The sequence below is a fragment of the Melopsittacus undulatus genome, chromosome 3 (assembly GCF_012275295.1).
Source record: "Melopsittacus undulatus isolate bMelUnd1 chromosome 3, bMelUnd1.mat.Z, whole genome shotgun sequence".
Classification (NCBI taxonomy): domain Eukaryota; kingdom Metazoa; phylum Chordata; class Aves; order Psittaciformes; family Psittaculidae; genus Melopsittacus; species Melopsittacus undulatus.
The window spans coordinates 103,431,911-103,454,443 of NC_047529.1; the positions used below are offsets into that span (position 1 = coordinate 103,431,911).

At 39.1% G+C, this 22,533-nt stretch overlaps 1 protein-coding gene across 1 annotated transcript in view; it reads right to left on the reverse strand.

Annotated features, from left to right (window-relative positions):
* Positions 1-22,533, reverse strand: part of USH2A (usherin) — a 375,630-nt gene that overhangs the window by 82,562 nt on the left and 270,535 nt on the right. Inside the window, exons 48-53 of the mRNA XM_034060823.1 lie at positions 17,236-17,404; positions 10,849-11,070; positions 5,485-5,708; positions 2,935-3,142; positions 2,340-2,537; positions 1,498-1,652 (exon numbers count right to left, since the gene is read on the reverse strand). Of these exons, the coding sequence (XP_033916714.1) occupies positions 1,498-1,652; positions 2,340-2,537; positions 2,935-3,142; positions 5,485-5,708; positions 10,849-11,070; positions 17,236-17,404 (1,176 nt within the window). The remainder of the gene's footprint in view (positions 1-1,497; positions 1,653-2,339; positions 2,538-2,934; positions 3,143-5,484; positions 5,709-10,848; positions 11,071-17,235; positions 17,405-22,533) is intronic.

Below are 22,533 nucleotides of genomic sequence, written 5' to 3' on the forward strand. Positions count from 1 at the left end.
GGTTTGTCAGTGTCTCTGCATTTTAACTGCCTGATTTAATGTATTTTAAGCACCAGTAAACATGGGGCTGAGCCTCCATTTATCCCATGCAATCTGAACTCTATTGTAGTTATTTGCAAGTCCATATTTTTGGAAGGAAACCAAAGATTCTGAATGACAGAATAACTTCGCAATTGTTAATCTCTTTCTACAGAAAAAAAAAGAATAGGAGGAAAAGGAAAAAGCTAATTCTCTATTGACACATCTCTACCATCTCCTACAGAAGCATTTCCAAATTACACTGGTTTCATGTGTCAGACTTTTTTCTCTTTGAGAATCACTTTTCTTTTTCTGTTATTACAGCCATAAAGTATTCATATTATGCTGTAAATATAAAATGTGACCTCTATAGTATATTGTCTTAGTGCATTTGTTGGAGTCAGTCCCTACTTGCAGACTTCAGTGTTTGCAACAGTAAGATTCTTAATTACAGGGAAGTGAAATAAGAAGGATATATTAGCTCAGGCCCATGGTTGCTGCAACTGTGTCTGTAGAGCTTTGAGACCACAGCTCTGCATACACATGGAGGACTATGTGCCTATCTCCATCCCTCTGTATCAGTGTTTCTTTTCTTATACTTTGCCTGAGACTTGCACCAATAAGAGAAACATTTAAACACCTGGAAAACCTCACACATATATAATATCCCATTGATATTATAATTACATAGAACAATCATTATTCTTTGCCTCTGACCCATAGACCCTAGACCACTTGCAGTCCTAAAAATCCATTGTCATAGAGGCAAGGATATTACTGTGAAAAAGAGGTCACTTGCTTGAGAAATAGTTTTTTCCCAATGACAGGTACTTTGTAGAATAGAAACTAGAGCTGGTTAAATAGTAATGGTGGTGAAAGGCATCTATGATTTAAACTGATACAGCAGGCAATGAAGCAGTGACAAAAGGAGGGAAGAAATCGTGTCTGTTCCAAACTGAAGCAGAGGCAGGCAAAGGAAGTGTAGGAAGCATAAAGTCCAAGGCAGGTATAGATGTGGAAAGCCAGTGAAGGGTAATATAGTGCAAGGATACTCAAGGTTGTTGAACAAATTGACAGATTAGAGCTAAAGCAGATAAACTAAAAAACAGCAAGAAAGAAGAGGCTATAGACCTCCTAGTGAGAAGCAAAAATGTAATTGTAAGCATCAGAGAAAGTGCATTTTAATTCTCCTTACTCTATTCTATCATATACAGTTCTCTTCTCAACAAACATCAGTTCCTACAGTGCAATTTCAGCTTTGCCAGGAGACTGAGACACTGCTTTCTTTTGCTGCTTGTTTGTATCAGCCTTAGGTTCCAAATAATCACCCATCAGTAGATGAATCCAAATAAGATTATTGATGTTATCCACTTACTCAATAATCAGCATGTCTTCAAATTACACCTTTTCAAAAGCATTATGTTAGCACACTGGCTGATTAAATTCTGGCACCACTTCCATAAAGACCAATTCACTAACCTTGCTGCTGTCTGTGCAGCCAGCAACAGTGCAGGCTCGCAGCTGGTATGAGTATTCTTGGTATGGCTGGACACCACTTGTGTCTGTGAAGCTCATTTCTGTTCCTCTAAAATGCTCAATTCCATTTCGGAGAATGATGTAGTGAAGAATAACACCTTTTGCAGAAAGAACATGTTCCCTTTTGTCAGCTGAGAAATCCTGTGTGATGGTATACTACTATACTCTGCACACATAAGATATTAAACAGAATATCCAGGTGACCACTGTAATAATCATCCTGATCAAGTGGCTAATGTCAATTACCAGCTACTTTCCTCAATCTCTACATCAACACAGAATCATAGAATAGTTAGGGTTGGAAAGGACCTTAAAATCATCCAGCTCCAGCTCCTCTTGACAGGGGCAGGGACACCTTGTGCTAAACCGCGTCACTCAAGACTCCATCCAACCTGACCATCTCAGAAGATCTCAATTTTTTGATTGAGAGTCTTCCAAGTTTTCTTACTATTTGAAAATCATAACCAATTTTTCCCAAAAGAAACATGTGTATTCCCCCCCACACCTCCAGACATTTTGTAACATGATTGTAATTTTATGATCATATTTGTTGTTCTCAAAAGGGACTTCTGGACACTTCTTAGAAACATACCAAATTGCCTTCTGTGAAGGCAGACTCTACTCTTACTTGAAATGAAAATCATCTCAACCTAAAGGAAATTCTTTTTGCAGAAATTTAGGAATATGTATATGCCAGTGACAGTGATTAATCAAGAAACATTTTGTGATTTTGGAACTCTTGTCAGTCAAACAGAACCTACTCTGATTTTAACATGTATCAATACCATTTGGTTGAAGTGGTTCCTCCCAATTTAGCAGTATCATGTCTTCCCGATTATCCACTTTGGCCCATTTTGGGGGACTTACACCCTGTGGCACATCTTGATTAGTGACAGCTCTGCTAATTTCACTGAAACCTCTTCCATAGCTATTCCAAGCAGCCACTCTGTACTCATATGTGATAAAAGGTTCGAGGTTCAGATCTGGAAAAAGAAAGTTACACATGGATCATCTCTGTCTTACCAAATATAAAATATTTTTTTTATTTTATTTTTTTTCCCTGGGGCTATGGGAATACCTCTGCATTTAAAGACAGATATGGAAGTTCCTCCTTTAGTCAGGGCCATTTTCTGATCTAGCAATGCTTCCATCAACTTTTGTGGAAGCAGGTTTAGACCTCAGGTATTCACCAAACTTAATACTCATGTCATTTCCCTGAAGATCCTGTCCTGATTCACAGATTAATTCTTAAAGAATGCTACTTCACCACAATTGCTTCACATTTAATTAGAATACCTGATAGCATTCAGGACATCTTTTTCTTCAGAGTGAATTAAACAGACTAGCAAACCACCAGTCTGATACGCCACTTTTCATTACCTGTAAATGAATACTGCTTCGGGCTTCCTGTGTAGACAGTCTCCTCTTCAGCTGGACACACACCTTCCTTTATCTCCTCTGCAGCACTCTGTGAGCCTTTTATCCACACACAGATACTCTCCCTGGGATCAAAGTCACACTTGCCACAATGTGCTGTTGCCTCCATAGATAAAGGGCAAAGAATATTAGCCTTGCATTCTTCTTTTACCTAAGGAATGCACATTCAGTGTTAACATGTATACTCCATCTTTCTTTCTTTAGAAATGAGTCCATTAGTACTTCTTTCTCTTTACGCAACATACAATTATTTCTAGTGTATGAGAAACACTTTCAGCCTTTGGTCTCTCTGCCCTCTTTGCTCATCAGTGTTTTTATAATCCTGTCTAAAAGAAACAGATTTTCTTTGTAGGGTCCCTGGATGAAAACATCACAAATTTTAACCACTGGAATTCCCAGTGGCTGGGTTTGTTGAACACAGAAGAGTCTAGAATCAAGTGAGAACAGAATTTTATCCAAGATTTTGAACATTCTGCTCCTGCAAAGCCAACATCCTGTGACAAATAAGTAGCCAATTCCCAGCCCCTCATACAGCTTGCCAAGTACACAAGAGGGCTCTGTGCAATTCCTTGGCAGCTTTCAAGGCAGAGGACTCTATCCATGGGATATATAAATTCTGTCTTCTACTACATCCCTCCTAAACAGCAGTTTTGCTGCAATAGGAGGACCTCTGCAAATGCTGACGCAGATATAAAATTTAACCCATAAAGAACAATTCACAGAAACAGAAATACACGCTGAACAATCTCTAGTTTCCGTTAAAATTCATGAAATAGTATTTTTGCCAAACCATTAGCTAGAGAGCAATAACTCTCATCAAATGTAGGTTGTTGCAGGAAGAAATGTACTGCAATATATGCTACAAATATTTCTGTCCATGAGACCCCAAACTTCTGAAGGAAAACCAAACAGATTCTATCTAATGCTTTGTAAATTTACCTTTAGAAATTATTTTTTTAGCTGATTATGAACTTCAGCTAATTTAATTTCCCAAACTTGGCACTTTCACAAAAATTACATTCTAATAAATATCAATGTAGGATGTACAATATAGATGGACTGGATTCACATATAAAGTAGCTCCAGATTATGCCTCAGGATATCAATCCTTTTAGTGCTGGTAAGTTTACACACATCAGAAAGCTAGCACTGCAATCTCTTTTCCACTGCGGGTTAAGTGAAATACAAAGTGTTGCCTTTGTTTATATGTTATACTTAAGGCATGGCTCTTGCATGTTATTTACCAGAACTCATTAATCTATTCTTGCCTTCCATGAACTACTAATACAGTGCATGTGGGAGCTGTAGCTGACTCATCACAATACTTGGATCTTTTCTAGGAGAAAATTATTCAGTCCGAAAATGAAATTACATGAAAACCTTGACATGAAAAGGAGAAGATGGAAGAAATATTTCTGTATTAACTTAGCAGATTAATTAAAATGATACAGAAACACCTGTACATGGCAGGATGAGGTCTAGCTTTCTTTTAACTTTTACAGTACCTATCTGGTTTCCATATTGCACAATTCACAATATCCAATTCTCTTTCTTTCTTTCTCTCTCACCCACTTTCTCCCTCACCCACTTTCTCCCTGTCTCTATATGAAATAATAAACATCTACAAAATCAGAGTTTCCGTCCTTTGAAATGTTCATTTTCTTTAAAAAAAAATGTAATAACAGTTAAAAATATTTTTACAGTGTCGGTATAACAGCAGGATGCTGACTCTTGAAGATTTCTATCAAATTTGCAAGGTTTTACAGCTTTGAAAGTTTGTCCAGATTGTCTCATGCCAACTCCTATAATCACTGGCCACTCTCAGAAGAGGTGGAATTAACCTTTATAGTGCTTGGTTTACTCGGACATGAAAAAAGAGTGAAAATAAACTATACAATTCATTAGGCACAAACAGTATCAAAAACATAGTACCCTCATTGCTGCTAAAAGTTAGTTATATAGGGACCTATCCCACTACTGCTGAAATTTATGCCAAAATTGCTAGTGGTTTTCTATAGGATGAGGATTAAGTCCATCAAGAAAATATAAAATGTTTTATTTTTATTTCTATAATACTATTTTATTTATACTAATACTGCCTGCCAAAATTGAAATGTAATAGCGTTTTTATACTTCAGAACTTGCCACTTCAATTTTAATTTCCACTTAAGGAACATCATCAGGAACAGTGGTCACAGAACAGAAACTGGCTATACATGTCAGTCTTGTTAGTATGCCAGCTTTTAGCTGCTGTACTAATCTGAAGTGCCGGGCAACACTTCACAGAGGCAGCTAATCATTATTAATTCCTTTAGAATTCATTGCAATAACATCAATCATGGTGAACTCATTCGGTATTAATATGGATGTAATGTGAAAATGAATAATGCACACAAGATTTTTTATATTCCTATTTTAGAAAAATAGTTATGAACAGTGTATTTCTCTTTCCATTGTGAAATCAGAGCTACCGAGAGATTTTCTATCAATTACCTTCATCACCATTCCAGCTGAAATCTTGTCAGAGCAAACATATTTCAAAGGATTATATCCAACTCCATTACAGCATTCTTCGCTCTTTGGAATAAGTTCAGTTTCACAGCATTTTACTGGCACTTGCTCATTCTTTCTAACATGTGCTAGGGACTCACCACTGGAACCTGAGCAGCATATGGTATCTGATTTATTCACGTATTCCTGCCCACAGCAGAACATCCCTGAAATGAATAAACAAAAACATATATCTGAATATGAAATGTAAGTAAATAAAAAAATAGATAAGAAAGGAGAAAGCTCAGAATACAATACAGCTTTGCATAAAACCATCAGCAGCTGGAATTACGCAGATTTAGCTAAAGTGAAATTAAATTTGAAAGTGAAGTGACTGAAGCAAGCGTCCTGACTTCCAGACCTACTGAAAACAATCAAGAATTAGAGGAATAAACAGGGATCCACTACCATCAACTTACACCACTGCTGAACTTCTGGAAGAACCTGTGCTATGAAATACCATAGCAAAGTGCTGTGTACAAAAGGGCCAAGACAGACTGTTGATGAAAATTTCCTTTTAGAAATGTGGAAAGTGGGAAAGCTTCTCCATGTACTTTCCAATCAGGTCTCATTCATCCCCCCCCTCACCTGGGCAGTCTTCCAATAGTGCATCTGAGCATTCCAGAATGTTTCATGTCTTACTTTATATTTTAAAGCGGGGGTTCATACCAGATATGTAGAACTGAATAGGCGACATGCCAAATATCCACAGCAAATACAAAGAACTGTTGTGTGAGAAGTTGATATCTAAATATAATTTTATTTTTTAATAACTTTATTATAAAATTAAAAGCTGTTCATTTATACATATATAAAATATATGTATTCACATGAATCACTCTGCACCTGTGAAATACTGGTGTTGAACCCCACACCATGTAAAGAATGGGGTACATTTTAATTGTGAACCAAATGCTACAAACAGCTCTATAACTGACAATGAAATCAATGTTGTTACTAATTCAGCTAGAAAGATAACACATGAAGAACCAGGGCTGTAATATACTGTTACATCTATAATGTAGTTTGTCTTTGCATAGTTTTTCTGTAGTATGGAGGCATTTAAAGCCTATGCAAAAGTGGCCACTTGTCTCACTGCCATTTACTGCAGCAAATCTCTCTTAGGAAGTCATACATAATGAAAGTTACTCTTTAAGAGCTCGATCCTGGTAAAGCATTCAGAGCATTTCATTGAAGTCATTGGAATGACTGAAAATGGTGATGTTACTTACATACCTTCCCTTTTTTCAGGGCTGGTTCTATTCACAGCAATCAAACCATGATCACCAGCTCTCAAAAAGGTAAATACTTCCTCCTCATCACACCCTTTTTCCAAATTGTCCTAGGATTCTACCAATTTTAAGTATGGAATTAATGCAGAAAATGACTCAATTCAATACTAACAAGCAACTCCGCCCCAAGAGACTTTTGACACGCAAACTAAAATGCTGATAATGAACTGTTTTCTTATTGAAACAAAGCTGTATTCTTTCCCAGCGAACCTCATCTTTGTTTAACTGAATTAATTTTTTCAGCCAAGATTTCACTCACATAACAAGAAGTGACTCCCTTTCTAGTTTCTTTGGTAAACCATTACTTCTTTAATTATTATCAACCTTGTTCCAGTGTGATAAATTGCTAATTACTTAATACCCTAATCAGCGTTCATTCCTTGCACAGATAAACTGTGACAGCGCCATTAATTTAAATAGTAATTTCACTTAATGGCCAGAACAGCACACCAGATTTTTATGCAGCATTTTCTGAAGACTGCATCCATCACTGCAATATTCTGACATAAAGATGTCTGACGTGCACTAACTCACTTAGGGAGAGCAGATGTTGCAGAGCAGAGTTTGGTAGTAATTCCCATAGTGCATCACTTCAGCATGAATGAGCTGCAAAGGCAGAGGTAGACAATCTTCTGAAACTGCATTGCATAGCCTCTGACCTTTGCTTAATTTATCACATGTAGCACTTGACTCCTGAACCTTGACACCTCAAAGGTACAATTTTAAATATGCTCAAAACAAACAAACAAAACTGAAAAAACACAACCCCAAAATAGAACCGTGTAATATTGATGGATTGATTTGCCTTCTGAAAATTGCTTTATTCAATTTGCTTAAGGATCTAGAAATTCCTACAAACCCTTGCTGAATTCAGCAAAATACCAAAATACAAATGGTTTGTTTATAAATCAGCTGGAATGCATCTGTCATGTTTTGTATGTGTATGTTTCATAGACACATAATGCATTACAGCAAAAAGAAAATCCATGGGCTGGAAAAGACACTTCCTGCTAACAGTGATTTCTGTCAACAATTATTTCATGCTCATCCCCAGCAACTGAAAAAATTTACAAACAGAGCTGAGTGATGAATTACTAATTTAGTAAATCTGCAAAACCAATGCTTTCAAAAGGGAAAAAATGAGTATTAAAAGGCTTAGCTTTTGGAGCCAGACTAGAGGATCAGCAAAATACAGAGCCAGTGTACACTGCACACTACTCCAAAAATCCTTGGCTTACACTTGAGTATCGCAGCTATTACAGATCAGGAACCACAACAGTACAAAGCATAAGTCTGGGATGTCAGGATTGTGGCATTTTACTAGCTTTATTTTATTTTTTCTTTAAGAGAAAATCCAAGAGTGGGTTTAGTTGACATTATCCTTTATAGACAGAAACGGACAACTCTAACAATCACAGTGCAGCCATGGGGATGTGTGTATACAATGGCATCATTGCCAGCCTTTGCCGGTAGATGTCTCTATGGTCACCCCACTAAATTAGCCCAATAAGGGGTGAAAAAGAAAACCTAAGAAACTGGCAATTAAAAGAGTAATGTGAGATGAACAAGACATCTCCTTTTGCAGGACATACTCTGAAAAAATTTATATAATGGCACAAGAAAAAGTTCTATGATTCAAGCCCTTAAAAAACATTCAGCGCAAACCTGGTCTAGATTGGGCAGACACATGTTGCTTTCAAACTGGTTGTGCAACAAAATAAGGTTTGCATGTTTAGTGATCATGTTTTTTTCTGTATGATTAAAACTCTCCCCAAAAAGCTTTAAATTGTCATTATATTTTCAACATGTCATTCACTGCCAACTACCAAAATGAGCTTCAGAAGCACTTTTCGCTTTTGCATAAAGCCACCCTGATACCTCTTCCCTTTCTAGGCATTGAGATCAGATTTCCAGCTACCATATTCTTGCAAAATTCTACTTATGTATTTGATAATGATAAGTAAATTATATTTTAATGTGAGAGTATTTTTTCCATTAGAATCATTATAATAATAGGGATAGGGAGCTGGTATATTTTTGTGCCTAGCTTGTGCATTTTCATGATGCATTTAGCCAGGCTGAATTACTCTAAGAAATTAAGAAAAACATATTGAGCATGATGCATACAATATAATAAGGAACCATAATCTATTCTATGCTTAATGCAAAAGAATACCAACTCATTTCAACTATGGCACTAATTCATCTTTCAAACCTGTATTTGTGTTCAGCTGCATGCTGGCTCACAGCATAAAGTCCTCATAGAAAACCTGTAAGTGATGAAAAAGCAGTTTTTTTTCTATAATAGCCAAAAAAAATGTCATCCTGACCCATTCTCATGAAGAATTGTGTAAATGATAGAGTGCTATAGGCTAAACACATTTTAAAAAGAAGGATAGAAAGGTTTTCTAAATATATATATGTAAGAAAAAAAAATGTTAACAATTTATATGTACTGAAATAAAGAACATAACTTTCATCCCAAGATACCTGTATTACACTCCTACACAACTCATCTGCCCAGAGAGAGTAGTAAAAACATAAACGCTACCCCAGCAGTTCTGTTCCAACAGCATCTGTTAATTCACTCCATTTATAAAATACATATTGACAAAGACAACTGAACTGGGACCAGGGAGATTTGATTTGGTGTGAGAAAGTCAATTCAATGTGATTTTGTTAAAGGGCTCCTGCAGGCAAATAAAAGAGTTTAAGCAATAAAGTACATAAAGAGATGTTTTATGAGCCATCCCTGTCTTGTGGCAGCCACACAATGTGTGGCTATGCAAGAGGGCCTTGTTCAGAGCTGATGTTGTGAGCTTGTGTAGATGCTGGAGATCACGCACAATTAGGGATCACAGTAAGGGTGAGTTAAAATCATGCAAGCAGTGCTGTTCAATCCATGAGTCACCACTGGAAGGGAAGGATAGTAGACAGACCCCAGAATGTTTTTGCAATGTCTCTTCTGATCACCCTTTCCTGGGAGTCAATTCAGAACTAGAACATTTCTAATACCACAGCAGCTGAAGGATCCAGTGAATGTAAAAAAAGAAAACTGAAGATAAAGCTCATTTATGGGGAAATGAGGAGTTCAGCCTTCAGATATGGACTCTTAGCTATATATAAAGATCTTTAGTTGTATAACTAGAGGTTCAAACTGGCATATACAGAAAGCACTGCATCACTCTTCTTTGTACACCAAGCAGAACTGGGTACTAAACCTTCATTATTTCTGTTTTGAAATAAGGCTCCCCTTTGAGACTGCAATTGTTTCTGAAGCCTTTTTGTCAGGCTGAGAAAGCCTAAGGCTGATGATACATAATTTGTCTAATAACTGTGGAAAGAAAAGATACATGAAAACACCTGAATAGGGTTTGTAATAATACCTCCAATCTCTGTCACCAGCTAGTCACAAAGTGCTTTATGAGGAAGTAGGGTTCAGATTGTACCTCTGAATGATGGATTAATTTCCTGTGGTATGCAAGAGATTAATGGGATATACCATATAAGCACATGTCTAGTGCTAGGGATTAAGTTTTGTTAATTTTCAACTGCAATAGCTTATTCCTATGTAGATGCACAAGTGAAGGGACATAGACCACCAAGTAGACAGCATGGCAATCTTCAGTTTCTAGGTGACTAACCCCACATCTCTGGAGCGAATGGAAAATTCCTGCAGTAGAATGCATGGCAGCACACAAGGCAGCTAAGTCAAACCTCTGCTCTACTCACTGAGAGGAGACTGTTCCTGTTTTCTGACTGGCATAATGAAAGATCATGTACTCCTTTTGAATTTTTCTGGTGTCTCCATCCCCTGCAGCCTTTGGATGAAGGTGAAGAAGGGTTATTGAAAGCTCACCATTTTGCAGTCTATCAGAACAGGCGAGTAAAATCCAACACCATTTCAACAAATCAGCACACACACCTTAAATCTGAGTGTGTCACTGCTGAATGGTTGATGACAGAAGAGATTTAGAAAGATGAAGACTGACTTTCTTGAAAACTTATCACGTACCTGTGACAGGTCTATGTGCAGTCCCTTTTTCTTCATCACCACAACAGACCAAATCTGTGCTAATGACTTCTCCACCACAGCACTGCTGATTGAAACTGTCATGGAGGGCTCCACCACAGCAGATTTGATTGCCCGATATGGAGTAAGGAATTCCCTGGCAACAAGAGTCACCAACTCCAATTGAAACTCTGTTTTGCTCTTCATTAGGGCAACACACTTCTCCTGTCAAATTAAGGATACAATTAAAAACTTTATGCATTTATTGCTCCTCGAATCCCTGAGAGGCTTTCCTCTGACAGCAACAAGTTTGGTTTCACACACTAGAAGCTTCATGTACAAAATATTCCACTTGAAGGAAAGGAATCAGTATATCAGAATGCTATGAAAGTATTATAGCATTTGCAATAATAATTAAAGAAACACATATTCATGAGTTCAGGGCCAAGACTTTGTATGATATCCAAATACAAGCATGACAAAGACAAACTAAGAGAGCAAAAAAATACTTTCTGTACATATGATAATTGTACAACTGAAAACATTTAAGTGGAGGCAGCTACATAATAAAGAGAGTTTGCTCTTGCTATGATTAGCAGAACAGCCAGCCTGCTTCTTAGCAAGAAAAATTCCTTGCCTCTTCCAAAATCATAGAATCACAGAATAATTAGGGTTGGAAATGATCATCTAGTTCCAACCCACCCTGCCATGGGCAGGGACACCTCACACTAAACCATGTCACCCAAAGCTCTGTGAAACTTGGCCTTGAACACTGCCAGGGATGGAGCATTCACAACCTACCTGGGCAACCAATTCCAGCACCTCAAAACCCTTACAGTAAAGAATTTCTTCCTTATATCCAATCTAAACTTCCCCTGTTTAAGTTTGAACCCATCACCCTTTGTCCTGTCACTACAGTCATAGAATCATAGAATCATAGAATAATTAGGGTTGGAAAGGACCTCAAGATCATCTAGTTCCAAACCCCCTGCCATGGGAAGGGACACCCCACAATAAACCATGTCACCCAAGGCTTCATCCAACCTGGTCTTGAACACTGCCAGTGATGGAGCATTCACAACCTCCCTGGCAACCCATTCCAGTACCTCAACACCCTAACAGTAAAGAATTTCTTCCTTATGTCCAATCTAAACCTCTGCTGCTTAAGTTTCAACCCATTACCCCTTGTCCTCTCACTACAGTCCCTAATGAAGATTCCCTCACCAGCATCCTTGTAGGCCCCCTTCAGATACTGGATGACTTCTATGAGGTCTCCACGCAGCCTTCTCTTCTCCAGGCTGAACAACCCCAACTTTCTCAGCCTGTCTTCATATGGGAGGTGCTCCAGTCCCCTGATCATCCTCGTGGCCTCCTCTGGACTTGTTCCAGCAGTTCCATGTCCTTTTTATATTGAGGTCACCAGAACTGAACACCATACTCCAAGTGAGGTCTCACAAGAGCAGAGTAGAGGGGCAGGATCATCTTCTCCCACCTGCTGGTCACACTCCTCTTGATGCATCCCAGCATACGGTTGGCTTTCTGGGCTGTGAGTGCACACTGAAGCTGGCTCATGTTCATTTTCTCATTGACTAACACCCCCAAGTCCTTCTCCGCAAGGCTGCACTGAATTTCCTTTTTGCCCAGCTTGTAGCTGAGCCTGGGATTGCTCCAACTCAGGTGTAGGACCCTGAACTTGTCATGGTTAAACTTCATGAGGCTGGCATCAGCCCACCTCACAAGTGTGTCAAGGTCCCTCTGGATGGCATTCCTTCCCTCCAGCGTATCAACCGAACCACACAGCTTGGTGTCATTGGCAAACTTGCTGAGGGCACACTCAATCCCACTGTCCATGTCAGCAACAAAGATGTTGAACAAGATCAGTCCCAACACTGAACCCTGAGGGACACCACTTTTTACTGATCTCCAGCCGGACACTGAGTCACTGACCACAACTCCTTGCGTGTGGCCATTCAGCCAGTTCTTTATCCACTGAGTGGTCCATCTATCAAACTGATGTCTCTCCAGCTTACACAAGGATGTCATGCAAGACAGTATCAAATGCTTTCCACAAGTCCAGGTAGATGATGTCAACTGCTCTGCCCCTGTCCATCATTGCTGTAGCCCCATCATAGAAGGTTACCAAATTGGTCAGGCAGGATTTCCCCTTAGTGAAGCCATGCTGGCTGTCACCAAGCACCTTGTTGTTTTTCATGTGCCTCAGCATGCCTTCCAGGAGAATCTGCTCCAAGATTTTGCCAGGCACAGAGGTGAGACTGACTGGTCTGCAATTCCCTGGGGCATCCATTTTCCCTTCTTGAAAATGGAGGTTATATTTCCCTCTTTCCATTCATTGGGAACTTCACCTGTCTGCCATGATGTTTCAAATATGATGGCCAGTGGCTTTGCAACTTCATTCGCCAGCTCCTTCAGGACCTGCAGATGGATTTCATCAGGTCCCATGGACTTGTGCACGTTAGGTTCTTAAGATGGCCTTGAACCAGATCCTCTCCTACAGTGGGCCCAAGGTCTTCATTCTCACAGTCCTGGCATCTGCCTTCCAAGGCTTTGGTGGTGTGGTCAGAGCCTTTGCCAGTGAAGACTGAGGCAAAGAAGTCATTAAGAACCTCAGCCTTCTCCAAATCCAGAGTAGCCAGTTCTCCCGATATCTTCCGGAGGGGGCCTACGTTGTCCCTAGTCTGTTTTTTAGAAGCTACATACCTATAAAATCCCTTCCTGTTATCCTTAACATCCCTTGCCAAGTTTAATTCTAACTGGGCCTTAGCTTTCCTAATCTGGTCCCTAGGTTCCTGGACAACATCCCTGTATTCTCTCCAGGCCACCTGTCCTTGTTTCCACCTTGTATAAGCTTCTTTTTTTCCCTCTAAGTTTCCTCAGCAGCTCCTTATCCACCCAAGGAGGTCTCCTGGACCTCCTGCAGCACTTCCTTCTAGTTGGGATGCAATGCTCCTGAGCTTGTAGCAGGTGATCACAGAATCCCAAGGGTTGGAAGGGACCTCAAAAGATCATCTAGTCCAACCCCCCTGCAAGAGCAGGGTAACCTAGAGTACATCACACAGGAACTTGTCCAGGCAGGCCTTGAATATCTCCAATGTAGGAGACTCCACAACCCCCCTGGGCAACCTGTTCCAGTGCTCTGTCACTCTTACAGTAAAGAAGTTCTTCCTGGTGTTAACGTGGAACCTCCTATGCTCCAGTTTACACCCATTGCCCCTTGTCCTATCACTGGATATCACTGAAAAAATCCTAACTCCATCATCCTGACACCCACCCTTTGCATATTTGTAAACACTGATGAGGTCACCCCTCAGTCTCCTCTCCTCCAAGCTAAAGAGGCCCAGCTCCCTCAGCCTCTCCTCATAAGGGAGGTGTTCCACTCCCTTCATCATCTTTGTGGCTCTGTGCTGAACTCTTTCAAGCAATTCCCTGTCCTTCTTGAACTGAGGGGCCCAGAACTGGACGCAATATTCCAGATGCGGCCTCACCAAGGCAGAGTGGAGGGAGAGGAGAACCTCTCTTGCCCTACTAACCACACCCTTTCTAATGCACCCTAGGATGCCATTTGTCTTCTTGGCCACAAGTGCACATTGCTGGCTCATGGTCATCCTCCTATCCACCAGGATCCCCAGGTCCCTTTCCCCTTCACTCCTTTCCAGCAGGTCAACCCCCAACCTGTACTGGTACATGGGGTTGTTCTTCCCCAGATGCAAGACTCTACACTTGCCCTTGTTGAATTTCATCAAGTTTCTCCCTCTCCAACTCTCCAGCCTGTCCAGGTCTCGCTGAATGGCAACACAACCTTCTGGTCTGTCTGGAGTCACTCCAAACTTGCTTTGAAGAACGAATTCACACCACTTAAGGAGTTTTTCAGTGTTACTCAGTACTTCATCTCCCAAAGAACTTAAGGATTAAACTCACTTTAAAAATTAGAAACCACCATCACAATCAGTGGGCTCGGCAGCTACTTAAACAAACGCACAAGCTTTTGCAGGAGAAGGCTTTAGGATATGCCAATAATGCCAACACTATAGGTGGGCTGGGCTGGGCCAGGGATAAACTGTGATGTATGAAGAGCATAGATACTGCCATAAAGGATGCAAAAACTATGATAAATGGCAATAATTTTCATTTACTAGTGTCTGCACTTGAGCTGATCCAGTGTTCTGAAAGTTAGAATTTCCTATTACTCTTCTGTGTTGCACTGCTTTCTGTGGCTCAAAAGTCAGTTGGAAGGAGTAAGGCTTTTTTTCCTGCTGTTGAAGATGGATAACAGAGGTGATTAAAGTATTTTCATTCCTTATTGTTAATAAATGTGTTTGATGCTTAAAACTAATTTTTTCTCATCAAAAGTAATATCTGAAGTCCTTTTGTTCTGAAAGGCTGGGGATTACAGACAGGGAGCCATCCCTAAACCCAATGCAGCTTTTCTTGGGAATAAACATGTGGTGCAAGTGTAACAGCTGAGGGAGGATGCTGCCTTCCTTTCCCCCACATTCCTCACCAAAGCGGTGCCTGGATGGTAGTAGCATTATTTGCTCTGCTGTGCTTTAAGAAGCTCTCCTCCCATTTTAATTCTGGGATGGATGTTTGCACTTCTTTGTGTGCTACTGTTTCAGAAACTGAGATTTCTGCCTTCCTAATTTGTAATCTTCATGCCTTCAGCCCAGTGTGCTTCAGTACATCTACAGCTATCAAGCTGGCCAAACAACATCTGGGAAATATGTATGCTTAGAGAGTTTCCTGTATAAATAACTTTATCAAATAAAGTCCATAATAAACAAAAAAAGATGAGACCAATTTTTTAGAGCATAATAGATATAATCTATTTAGATACTTCAGCATATTTTCCTGCATTCTTCAGAATCTAATTTAGTTGCTACACAGAGAAAGTATTAAAATACAGAATGTAGCTTACATCTATTGGAAGTTAAACCTTTTTTTTAAAAAGAACTATTAGACATAAGACACAAAGGATCAGTAACCTTCTCATTAACCTTTCAAAATGGGATCCATTCCAAGCTAGGCTTGAAAACATTCTCTCTCTGAAAGCTACCATGCAGTCTTACCAGCTAATTGTTATCCTTATCAAAAAGTGACCTACATTAACATTTAGCTTGCAGTTATTAGCATATTTATAAAAATAAAAAAGAAAAAAGTGACCAACATTGTTCATGTTCCTGCCCTTTAGAGGATGGAAAAAGAGAATGTGGCAAGAGTGAGTTTAAAATCATGTTCAAACGTTCCTTGTTATTCATGCCTGTGGGCTGCTGACTGAGCAAGAAGTATTTTCAGACATAAGACATTTTGTTTCACTGTTCTTTTCTTTCTTGATGTAAACAACATTGAGCTAGTTAACACAGACCACTGGATGGGGACAGAGGTCACAGTATAATCTCTCCATTTCAGTACATTGAGATTAATGAGGCCAGTAGAATTCTCTTTTCTGGTTCTTCCATGTGATAGCATTTTTCTGGTGACATCATGGAAGGTATTCTAATATTGTGATATATGAATTACTTTTCCAAGGATCAGAACTTGGGATGTGCTGAATGTGTTGGCAAAAATTCAAGCATTTCTGAGCTGAGGAAATGTGTGCCAGTGCATGAGTAATGGAGGCGTTTTAGCTCCTGACCTCACAATTGCCTACAAAGAGATATATGCTCTGAACACTGCCCCCTGAACGGGCTCTCCTCCCCCGTTTTCCTCCCCGCTCCATGTCAAAAAGACTTCAACAAACTGGAAAACTGAACAGTAGACAATAGGACAGAAAGAGTTTTGGCAAACTTCCCAAACAGTTCTGAGCATAAACGTATGGCCAGCCTTATGGAAAGGATAAATTTCCATCCAAGATAATATATGTGGGATGTATAATTTGATCTGTAACACTGCTAGAAACAAAGAGTAGACAATGTAGAAAGAAGTAGAAGTGATGTAATCTGTAATATCCCAAACAAGTGTTCCAGAAAAAGAAATGGCTAGGGAAAATCACATGGGGTCAAGTCAAGCCAATCAGAGAACTAAACTGCACCACTAAATTGCCTGATGGTGTTCCTGTTAAGCAGAACTGCCCTCCCCATTATGCATCACTTACTGCAATTAAGTATAGTTTGGCATAAATTAGTTCTCTGAGAAATGGCCAAATCACTAGGCTTCATCAGTTAAGTCTTTCTTGTATAAATAGAACATACCACATTTCGAAGACAAAGTCAGTGCGATTTTCTCTGCTTATCCCATTGAACACAAGTCTCAAAGACACCTAGGAATCTTGATAAATCTCACATTTATTGCTACGTTTTCATTCCCTTTGGTTTAACAGACACATAACTTTGCTGTTTTGTTTCTTTCAAGCACTGGAAAGGAGTTGTCTCTTACCTACTGATACCTTAGTGTAATAACCACCACAGCACAGATGTTTTGGTTGCACAGCATGTACCTGACCACCACAGCAAACCCCTGGTGAATTCAGAATAAATGGAATGTACTTGTCCTCACAGCATTGGAAGCCAGGTTTATTGTCGTGCAGAATCCCATTACAGCATACCTAGAAGTAGTTAAAAAAAATAGCTGTAAGGCAGTATCTGTTAAACAGAACATAATATGTTCTGTAGCAAAACAACATATACAAAAACGTGTACAACATCCTAGTACGGACACTAATATGACTGCAGTCAAATAAAATGTAACTTGGCTAAAATCCTGTGCCCTCCAGCATTATCAGACTTCAATAAACTAGTGTGTATCTGACAGAATACTCCTATTTTGTGGCCTTCAATCATAACGCACCTTAATAAAATAGTCCATTAATATGAATCATCTTCATTTGCCTTGCAGGCTGTTTGAGTCTCTCAATGTGGAGTAAACTGCACTATGTAGATATAATTTACCATCGCCCTACCCTTTTCTTTTATTCCCAATTCTCATTTATTTATTTATGGTACAACATGTCATCTGAAACCCTTAAAACTCAAAATTAGTATTCCCCAATATGAGATCTTGGTTCTTCTTTCACATAAAAATAACTGGATTTTTCTTCTTATAGCACATGATCACTTATTTATGACTACAGTTCTTTAGACAATGTGATCTCAAGAGATCAGTATTTACATAAGGGCTCTTTTAAAAAAAAATTACATGGAAATGAACTTTGAAAAGGCCTTTTAACTGTGGGCTTCTTTCACAGTGCTGTTGAGAAAATGATACACCTGAATAATCAAATAATTATTTGTACACTTACTCCTGTGTCAATGGAATGCCACACCATGTACACAGCAAATCATAGAGAACAGCCAGGGAAACCATTGTAAAAACTCTAAACTCAGAACCTACACTCAGGGCAACTTGTACTAGCCAGGAGGATGCCTCTTACAGCTAGACAAAGAAGGCAGTTGTCCGGACAGCACAGATGTTAGAGAAGAGTTGCTCCTTTGTCTTCTTGTGACACGGCACACTTCCACCCCTAACTTGAACCACATTCCAAATCAGGTCATTTTAGCAGCAACAAAAGAAAGTGTTCCTCTTGAAGGACCTTCTGTTTCCCTAGGCATTTTAATTACTAGCTGACAAAAAACATTTAAAAATGTCTATCACTACGCTCAGGACAGCTAACTTGTATTACATTTACAATGTTAATGCAAATACATGCTTATAAATAAAATATTCATACTTTTCTTAAATCAGAAACAGATTTTTTGTCTGACTTCAGAAAAATGATGCTTTATTTACTTTTGAATGGCCTTTACACGATCACCTTTGGAAGTATCAGGTTAAGTTTTGAAGTTAGAATTTAGATACATAAAAACAATATGGAACCCAATGTTAACATGAGATAGGGCAGAAGGTGCTCTTGTTTTCTCATTATGTTTTCAGGTCTTATAACCTTATACATTTTGAATTGCCACACAGCTTTCTGCTTTTCCAGCACACATTCTCATTCAGCATCTGTTTTAGACTATCAATGTAGCTGAATTTAGTAATTTTCTGTTCAGGAATTTTGAGTCTCTGTAGACCTTATTATATTATTTTGCTGTCCACCTTGTCACTGGTAATATAATCCAATCTATGAATTCAATTAACTTACTGTTCTTTCTTCCAAATCATTAGTTAAGATGTCAAATAAAACTCTGCTTTACACCTCTTCTCTGCTTCCTACCTTTTGAATATCTTTTTATGACTGGCACGCACTTCAGGCTGAGTTTTAGTTCATTTACACTTGGCTCCAAAGCAACTTAGATGATGACCTAGTTTATCTGCATTTCCAAGTCATCTAAAGGCATTCTTAAAGACATCAAAATAAGGTAGTTTGTGCCACTGTCATCAGAGTAGATCACATTTAGCAACAATTCTTGACATTTGTAAAAAACGGTCTCTGTCCTGTCCTTTTTGCCGCATCCTGATCTTGAGATGACACCAGAGTCAGGAAATGCTGTACCTGCCTGTATCTGAGGCCAAATCCATGTTCCTCACACATTCTTGGTCCCAGATTGTGTGCCCCTTGGGACTGTGTCTCCCTCTGTGATCATCTAGCCCAGTTTCTCTTTTCATGGCTTTCATTTGTCATGCCTGTGCTGTTTCTTCCTTTTCAGTGATGCACATCACCCAAAATTCGCATTGTTCCATCTTTTAGCTAAAGAAGCTCAAACATCTTTGGCTTTATCAAGGCTGAAATGCTTGAGCAACCATTTTACTTTCCATGTGGTGCTTCCAGGTTTAAGAAATGCTGCTTCTCTTATGAATCCTCAGTAGAAACAGCTGCTCTGTGTATTTCACACAGACATTGGGAGTGCCATTTTAGTACTAACTCTAAATCATTCTGTTTGGATCACTGTTGGTAAGATTGCATTATTACTGATGTCTCTCCTTTTCCTCCTGAATTCCCTCAAAAAATCCCCAGCTGAACACCCAGGCTTTTTACAATGGCAGCAGGCACTACTTTTCCTTGTTAAAAATTATTTAAGCTCCTTGGTATTTCTCAATACCCTGTAGAAAATTTACAAAAAGGGCTCCACTTAGCTCTAAAACACATTCAGACTCTCATCTGGCACTACCAATTGATGTAGTTGGTGCTATTATTAAGTAGCTCCACATCATCCTCTGTAAACAGCTGTAAATTGTTAAATAACACTTTCTTAGCAGTCCTCTAAAGATGGTTAGTTTCTATTTGCATTGATATTCAGCCCAAGGATCCTGCATCATGAATCTATAAAACAAAATGTATTCAAGTAATACTAAAATTATGTAATAGACAAAGAAGAAAAGCAGATGGATTGAAAGCTATAGTGGCAAAAGGTTATGATTATCTCATCCTCTTAGATCTAAAAGTGACAGTCCCAACTGGGTGGTGTTACTATATAGATGAAAGTAGAAGCCTCGTAGTGATCAGACACAGTGACAACATCATTTTGGCAGGTTGGAGATCTCACACTTGTACAGAAGGTTGAAAGCTTGACATATGCTTGCTAACCAGAAGATCTTTACTATCTATGGAGATGATACAAGATGTTCATCCTTAGCTACCATGGGAGCCCTTAAAAATATTGTTAGACTGAGTTACTCACAAATCAGCCCTGTAGTTCTCCTCCCATTCAAGACCATAGAGGGAATCTGGCCCAGGAGCACAGAGACTGGGAAGGGCTGAGCATAAAGAAAGGCCCTGGGAAAGGCCCAGTCAGCCATGACACTAGCACAGAGTAATGAGATATCAAATCTGGCAGGCAGGATTACACAATATTTTAACAATTTTTAAAAATACGCCAAACTTACCTATACCATTCTCTTTTAATTAAAAGTGTGTCATCACCAATCCTTCTGCTTGCTGAAGACTTCGCTAAAGGATATTACCTGGCCCTGTGGACACATGCCAGTTGAGCTAGGACTGATTTACTCAACTAAACAGATGTGCTAGGCAGCCATGTTTATCCTTCTTGTCAAACGCTTGCTGCCAGAGCCACTTTGTGGAATAGCAATTCACAAAACACTCTAAGGAATTCCTATTAACTACAGGAGTTCATTAAAAATTTCTGCCTGTGGAGCAAACACCAGAGTAATGATTGATCCATCATGCTCTCATGTGAGTGGGAATATTTTAAATTAGCAAGGTTCATTCTTTTTTATTTAAATTATCTCTATGCAGACACCCTTTTTTCCAAGTACTTACTGACCCATTTCTCAAACTGCTGTTTTCTTTGGTAATTGGAACACCCTTAGATCTTAAAATGCATAAGCAGAAATTATTGTTATTCTGTTACAAATCACTATATATTACTCTACTAAATGAGTTTCATTTTCTGTCTTTCAGATGTGTTACAACACACACTGTACATGAAGTGTGATCTTCTTAAAGGTTTCCTAAGCCTGAAGGAACTTGGAAAATTTGCAAAATATTGCTAGCATTAATAGTAAATTTTTCATAAATATTGATGGAATATCCTTCACTGATGTCAAGATATGTTAGTTTTCACTCCTGAAAATCGTGCTTTTGAGGGTAGCTATCAGTCCACTATTTTGCTCCTTCTCTCCTTAAAGGGAAGAGTCCTGCTGGTGTTTTTAACAAATGGTACACGTTAATTACAATGAATAAAGAGTTAAGCCTGTACTTCATAGTAAGATCAGAGTTATATTTGATTAGCTCATTACCTGCAGATTTATACAGTTTGTTGCAATTGAAAATAAAAAGAGCTGAAGCTGTATTAGCACTTTAGTCAGGACCCTCTTAACTGTGGATGTTCATACTCATGATCCATTGTGCAGAGGAATTACTGGCCTTTATGGCACTGTTTTAATTACTTCTTTTACTGTACCTGTCTCATTATTTTCAGTGTTCACCTCAGGATGCCAGTAACAGCAGAAGGACAGTTTAAGCGCTACATGGGTAATACAGGAATGCTTTCCCCATCACTACTGATATAATGGTCCCTGATACATGAAGCTAGGGCACATTCCCTTGTTAATTGAGGTGCATCTCTGCAGCCCTCATGGTATGGACTCTAGAAGCTTATGTCTGAGACATCAAATATGGGTAGAGTTGTGGATCACACCTTACTAAAACACCTAGGAATCGGCTGTCACTTTTGCCAGCTTGGAAACACCCAAGCAGAACAGGTTTGTTACTGTCAGGACATAACACCTGACAAAATTATACATGAGAGTGTATTCTCAGCTGCACACTGAAAAGACCCTTTCTAAATTCCTTCTGCATTCAAGAATTATAGCTCCATGTTATAGATTAGGATACAGTTCTATAGATACAAAACTCCATGTCTGATTACAAATACCAGGGTAAGAATACCAGGCATAGCACTGCTAGCTTTACTTAAAATAACAACAATTTCTAATGCTGAAGCAGAAAGATAGATGACTAGAAAAAGAGGTAGGGATCTGATGCAAAGATTATTTAGGATAGCAGGAATCTTTTTGGTTTACATTAGGCTTCATATCAGACCCACATGATCCCATGAATGTGCATGTACACATATCCCTTGTAGTGAAAAGGTCATTTGCTGCTTTGCAGATTCCCAAGACAGCTCTGATCAAGTTAGTTTATTTACCCACCACAGTGTGATGCAGAGATACTAACCTGAGTCCCAAATGCAGCACACATACACCAGTGCAACGTTGAACGCTGTTCAGCACTTTCTGCTATAGCTGTGTTACTTACCCAGCTTAGCCAGAGTT